The 6,374-nt window shown below is 40.6% G+C and overlaps 1 protein-coding gene across 6 annotated transcripts in view; it reads left to right on the top strand.

Moving 5' to 3' along the window:
• Window positions 1–3,737, top strand: part of plppr1 (phospholipid phosphatase related 1) — a 119,130-nt gene extending 115,393 nt beyond the window's left edge. For 4 of the 6 annotated variants that reach the window (XM_043715651.2, XM_043715660.2, XM_043715616.2 and 1 more), the window contains one exon: window positions 3,429–3,737. In XM_043715651.2, the coding sequence (XP_043571586.1) occupies window positions 3,429–3,447 (19 nt within the window). In that variant the 3' untranslated portion in view covers window positions 3,448–3,737. Of the gene's footprint in view, window positions 1–1,702; window positions 1,766–3,428 lie in introns of all 6 variants that reach the window. The other 2 variants (XR_015760096.1, XM_043715642.2) reach the window with 1 other exon arrangement.
• Window positions 3,738–6,374: the final 2,637 nt, after the last annotated feature.

A 6,374-nucleotide genomic window follows, 5' to 3' on the forward strand; every position in this document is an offset into this window, starting at 1 on the left:
ATTGGATACGAGTGAAATAGAAGAAATGGGGATATCTTTTCTGCATTTGTATAAAATTACACAAAGAAAAAGCTTGCAAATATATCACATGACAAATTAAAAATCTCCCCCCTCCTTGTCCTGCATTAGATTTGTGTAGTTGCTGTGGTTCTGTTCACCGAGCTGGAAGTTTTTGTTGCAGACGTTTCGTCCCCTGTCTAGGTGACATCCTCAGTGCTTGGGAGCCCCTGTGAAGCGCTTCTGTGGTGTTTCCTCCGGCATTTATAGTGGCCTGTCCCTGCCGCTTCCGGTTGTCAGTTTCAGCTGTCCGCTGTCGTGGCCGGTATATTGGGTCCAGGACGATGTGTTTGTTGATGGAGTTTGTGGATGAGTGCCATGCTTCTAGGAATTCCCTGGCTGTTCTTTGTTTCGCTTGCCCTATAATGGTAGTGTTGTCCCAGTCAACTTCATGTTGCTTGTCATCCAGCTATCCCTAGTAGCCACACACGTAGACGACAAGCAACATGAATTTGACTGGGACAACACTACCATTATAGGGCAAGCGAAACAAAGAACAGCCAGGGAATTCCTAGAAGCATGGCACTCATCCACAAACTCCATCAACAAACACATCGACCTGGACCCAATATACCGGCCACTACAGCGGACAGCTGAAACTGACAACCGGAAGCGGCAGGGACAGGCCACTATAAATGCCGGAGAAAATACCACAGAAGCGCTTCACAGGAAGCTCCCAAGCACTGAGGATGTCACCTAGACAGGGGACGAAATGTCTGCAACACAAATTCCCAGCTCGGCGAACAGAACTACAACAACGAGCACCCGAGCTACAAATCTTCACAAACTATGAGTGTAATGACTAACATATTGTTTGCATTCCACATAAGGATTTTTTTCCCCCGCACTTATTTTAAAATTAGAAACTTGAGTTTTTGAAATTAGGTTCCAGACTAGAATGGTGTGACTAGTGGATGGTAAATCACTGTTCATTCATAGGGCCTGTGCTTAAATCCAACAGTGTTGAGATTTAAGTGAGATGCTGTCAGGTAATTTTGATACACATCAAAATTGGTGGGCAGCACAGTGGCACAGTGGTTAGCACTGCTGCCTCTCAGCGCCAGAGACCCGGGTTCAATTCCCACCTCAGGCGACGGACTGTGCGGAGTTTGCACATTCTCCGTGTCTGCGTGGGTTTCCTCCGGGTGCTCCGGCTTCCTCCCACAGTCCAAAGATGTGCAGGTCAGGTGAATTGGCCATGCTAAATTGTCCATAGTGTTAGGTAAGGGGTAAATGTAGGGGTATGGGTGGTTTGCGCTTCGGACTTGTTGGGCCGAAGGGCCTGTTTCCACACTGTAAAGTAATCTAATCTAATCACACTGGATACAAATATGTAGCACAAAATATCTTGCAAGCTAATGTAGTAGGTTGTTACTGGCCCTGAAATAGGAACAAGGCACATTTCTGTCAAGAAGAGAGGGAACTTCACTCTGTATCAAGTCATCTTGTACTTGACCAAAGTGCTATCAATACCAACACCAATTGCTTTCAAATCTATGCCCCTGAAACTTACACAGATATACAATTATAAATCAGAGGAACTAGATGACTAAACAGGTAAGTGATGAATGACCAGCTTTGTTTATGTTGGACTTTTCTGTAAAAAGTTTCACAAGTTTGAGGCAGGAACTTTTTTCTGTTTCAGGTGATTAGGTCGCAGAGATGATTCACATGGGTACTTTCATCTCCCAATGAAAGCAGGGGGAGCGTGAGTGTGCATGCGAATGCCATCTTGCTCAGGGCAAGATGCATTTTCCCTGCCCTCCTATGTGTTATGTCAGTCCCTGATAGCATGTGGCAGGGTGGGTTAGCAATTGAAAATCTACAGCAATTTAAAAAAAAAAATTCAACAATAGAGGAACCATTCTTTTACCTGGCAAAGTTGCACAAGAGAAGTTTATTTAATCCCACTTTTAGCCACCCACTAAAACAAAAAAAGACTCATTGATCCTTCTACGCCTCACCTGATGCAACAAATTAACCAGGACTGACTCAGTTTATTTTGTCTATATTAAATGCCTTATTCTATGCCTGGTGATGAATTTAGAGGCCTCTAGTTGGCGTTACACAAAGAGGTGATGTTTAAAGAATTTGTCAACTGTAAAATGGTTCTCCATCTTCATTTCTCCACAAACACCTCTCCCTCATCTGTTGATGAGGGACAATCCTTCAGAGAGTGTCCTTGGCTGACACCAGCATATGTTGAGAACATGAGGCCGAACCCCCAGTGTGCACTACCATGATATGGAGGTATCACTTCAAGAATGTATCTGGAAGGCCACCATTATTCATGATGAATGGAGGTCCACCTTTGTTAGTTTTCACTTTGAGACTTGACTTTTTCCATTAGCGAATCCTCTTCACAAGATTGAAACTAACTTCCATTTTCCTCTGTGCTGGTCACTGGAACGATGCAAGGGTGTTTCAAAATAAGTCACCATTCTTCATGACTGCCTCTGTCTGTCTCAGTGGCTGGGAGGGATAAGTACAGGGTTTAGAGTCAACGATAGACCTCACTAGTCGTTACTATTCATTGATCCAGTACAGGCATGATGGGCCAAATGGCTGCTCTCTACTCCAAGACCTGACACTTGTGTTCAAATTCTGCAATGACTCAAGGACTCTTCTTTTTAACCATTTAATAATATTTTCAATACATTTCCAGAAGTAAAAGTCTTAAAACAGTGGCCAATGAAAGCTACACTTGATTGAATTAACATCACATTGTATAGATTAGTTTGCAGCATAGTTAAAATGGATTATAATTATACCACCAAGGATTCTTCCAATACTTCTATTTCATCCCAGCGTGATATAAATTGAAGGTCCACAATTATCTCTCTCTCTCTCTCACACACACACACACACACACACACACACGACAGTTGTACAAATCACCCTTAGCAGAAGTAGTATGAAAGATTGATTGAATTTTGTTGCATAGCAATTAAAAGAAATCCTGGCTAGGGGCTCACCGTTTTCTAGTGCTTTGAACGTTAACCTCCGTCTGTTTTAACACTCAATGCCTGTTGTACTGTTTGTGGATCCCACTTTTACCCACAACATTTCCCCCTTTGCAGGATGTTTGGTACCGTCCACGTCTGTCAATAAATAGTTCTCCTTTGCACGTGCACACTGCAAATTTTACATCCATGGTTGAGGTGCCTCTGGTGTTGTGTACTGTGACTGTGTGGTTTGCGTACCAGTCCTACTTGGCTCAATTGTTGTGGAATTAACTTAAACTTTTTAAATCTGTTTAAACCTCACTGGCAAAATGCATTTGCAGTCTGCACAGTTTCTAACCATAACTAAATTGCTTTATTCTGTCAGTTGAAATATTTATCAAATGCTTTCCTTTTGTCCTCTTACAGAATCACTCTACTTCAATGACAGAAGTAACTTGAAGAGAAAACCTTTCCTTCTAAAAAAATTTAAAATACAAATTGGTACTTTTTTTAAAACTAAGTGTTAAACTATGGAAAGTGCAACACAAGAACATGTCTAGTTAGTATCAGATGTTTTGTACATTTTGTATGACAATGGTGTTGTAGCTGACCTTGATTTTTTTTTGCCTGTTCAGTATAATTAAGCATTACATGTAACGGTTTCTAATTTCTTATGTAAATTCCAGTGATGTTGTGGTATTTGTACAATAAAGTGTATGGTCTGATTTATAGACACCCTACCATTGAAGTGATTTTGTATTTCATACAAGAGATAACTGTCACTGTTCAGATCTAGAAATTCCTCTGGTCCTGCCTGCTAGTCTCCCAACATAATTTGCTGAAAATGTGTTGCTGGAAAAGCGCAGGTCAGGCAGCATCCAAGGAGCAGGAGAATCGACGTTTCGGGCATAAGCCCTTATGCCCGAAACGTCGATTCTCCTGTTCCTTGGATGCTACCTGACCTGCTGCGCTTTTCCAGCAACACATTTTCAGCTCTGATCTCCAGCATCTGCAGCCCTCACTTTCTCCCAACATAATTTACCAGACAATATAATTTGCAGTCAACCCTCTTGGAATTCTATCAGTTTCTGTCCAAAACAACCCAGTGGAAGACCAAGAGAACCTTCACTAAATTCTAGGATCCTCTTCCAAATTTGGCAAACATGCTATCATTTACTTTGGGAATCCTCATTCAGGTGCACATTTAAGTTGATAGAATTCTTTGATTCACTGATGAGACGTGGAGATCTCTCAGGCCAGCATTTATATCTCCTAATTGCCCTGAGTTGAAGAGTTACCAACTTGAACTGATGCTGGGCATTCTCCACTTAGGAAATTTGACACCAATGAGATATATATCTCAAATCAGCATGGGTACCTCTGACTCGAGAGTGCTGTTCTGTGCTTTTGTTGTTCTTTCAGGTGGGAGGTGTTTCCAGTTTTGGAGGTGCTGTTGTACTAAGTTTCTGCAGTGCATTGTGTAGCTGGTACACTGTGGCCATACTAAATATGACAACAGTGGAGAAGGTCTATTAAAATGTGATGGTTGAACAGCTTTGCCTTGATGCCAATGAACACAGTCTCACTACAGGCTGTTCACATTGCACATGAATTCAGTGTCAAACCATTAATCCACTACCAATTCAATGCAAATTAAATTGCGAGGCAAATAGTTTTGAGCAATTTGTGATAAGTCACAGACCTGAAAGTGTTATTTTTTTTTCCTTCATAGGTGTCTGACCAGAGTATAGCCAGTATTTGCTACTTTAATTTCAGATTTCCAACGCCTGCAAAATTTTGCTTTTTTGTTTTATGCCTTTGTAGTTGTTTATTTTCAGTTGACAGTCATGCAAAAAACTGAAACTTTTAAATATTAACTTTGCTCACCTGAGTGAAAAAGTTACCTTCATTGAAAATCAGCTTAATTTTCTTAGGTTTAGGTTTTTGCAATAGCAGCTTTGGTATAAAAATCAATGTATGCTGTTATGAGAATAATCCTTATTTTCAAGGTTTCAAGTGCACAGCCACAATTCCTCATTTTTTGCCATCTTTCCCCTTCACTGACACTACCTTTTGTTTCTGTATTAATGTTGATGACTTTAGAGCGACATTATGAAACAGACCACAGTATCTTCCAAATTGCTCTGTGGGAATCAATAGGTTAATGCAAGATGAACTGCTGACTCACTATCATCCATTTTGTAAAACTTCACCAAGCTTCACCCCTAAAACATTAGGTTTCTGAGAACATAGTCACTCAATAGCATGAAGTTACTAACCACTAAAAGTAGTCAGTATTATATTAAAATTCACTTCAATTGAGTGAGATTAAAAAAATTAAAAACAGTTAAATGATGATGAATTGCCAGAAACACTCAAGGTGTTAATACATAGTTCAGTTGTTAGAAAAACAAAGGCCAAGCAGGATTACACATGCTTAGTTAAATCTTCCTGGCTATCCATGAAAGGGAACAAACCAACAGATTCCAACTTCAGGCTCCAATAAAATGCTGCAGCCTCCACTAGAATGAGTGGAGACTGCTGGTGGCCAGTGGTATGTTGTGCAGATGGGTAACAAAGGACTGCTCACTCAGTCGGTGTACAGATACTCCAGGATGTCTCATTGGGGAGGCTGAGACCAAGCCAAGGTAAGTCTAAGCATTTCTTTTTCATCTTTAAAGGAGTAGCTTTATTTGCATAAATAAGATGGACTTGGGTTGTGGCTAGACTGTTAGCTGCTGTTTAACTGAAGAATATCATAACTTGGAAGGGACAGCTGCAGATAAATCACTTATAAATATTAAAGTTGCTTTACCTGCTGGATGAGTATGATTAAATTTCTCTTCGCATGCTACTCCTGTGTATGCTTATCAGAATGAGTGATAAAAGGTGATAAAGACAGAACTATTGTATTTCCAGTGTGTAAAAACTTTGCAGTTTCACAATTCTAATCTTCATCCTTGTTTTGAAGCTGATCTTCTGTGATCTTTAAGAAGGTATAAAGGGCTTAAAATTCCTGAACCATGTTCTTGTTTTAGAGTGTTCCGTTGCTTCATAAGGCATCTCATTGGGTGTACACCCTTCACTGCAATCCCAATGCCATAATGCTGAGAACAGAAAATATGTCCAGTTTCTTTTGACCTAATCTCAGCAGCATAATGAGCCAATTCATAAACACCAGACCATTGACAAGTGACCAGAGACTGTCAGGTACATCCACATGGCTGACCTAACCACTGAGCAGATGGCAGGAGTTAGCTTCCCTGTAAATTCAATTAAGCACATTGAATCTAAGATGCCAATGTTGACTTTGTGTCGGGAGTGTTCATCAGGTGATTATACTTTCTTCCTTTTATTTCCAAATTGATCAAC

The sequence above is a fragment of the Chiloscyllium plagiosum genome, unplaced genomic scaffold (assembly GCF_037043375.1).
Source record: "Chiloscyllium plagiosum isolate Xiang-an unplaced genomic scaffold, Cpla_swu_hap1 HiC_scaffold_2, whole genome shotgun sequence".
Lineage (NCBI taxonomy): Eukaryota > Metazoa > Chordata > Chondrichthyes > Orectolobiformes > Hemiscylliidae > Chiloscyllium > Chiloscyllium plagiosum.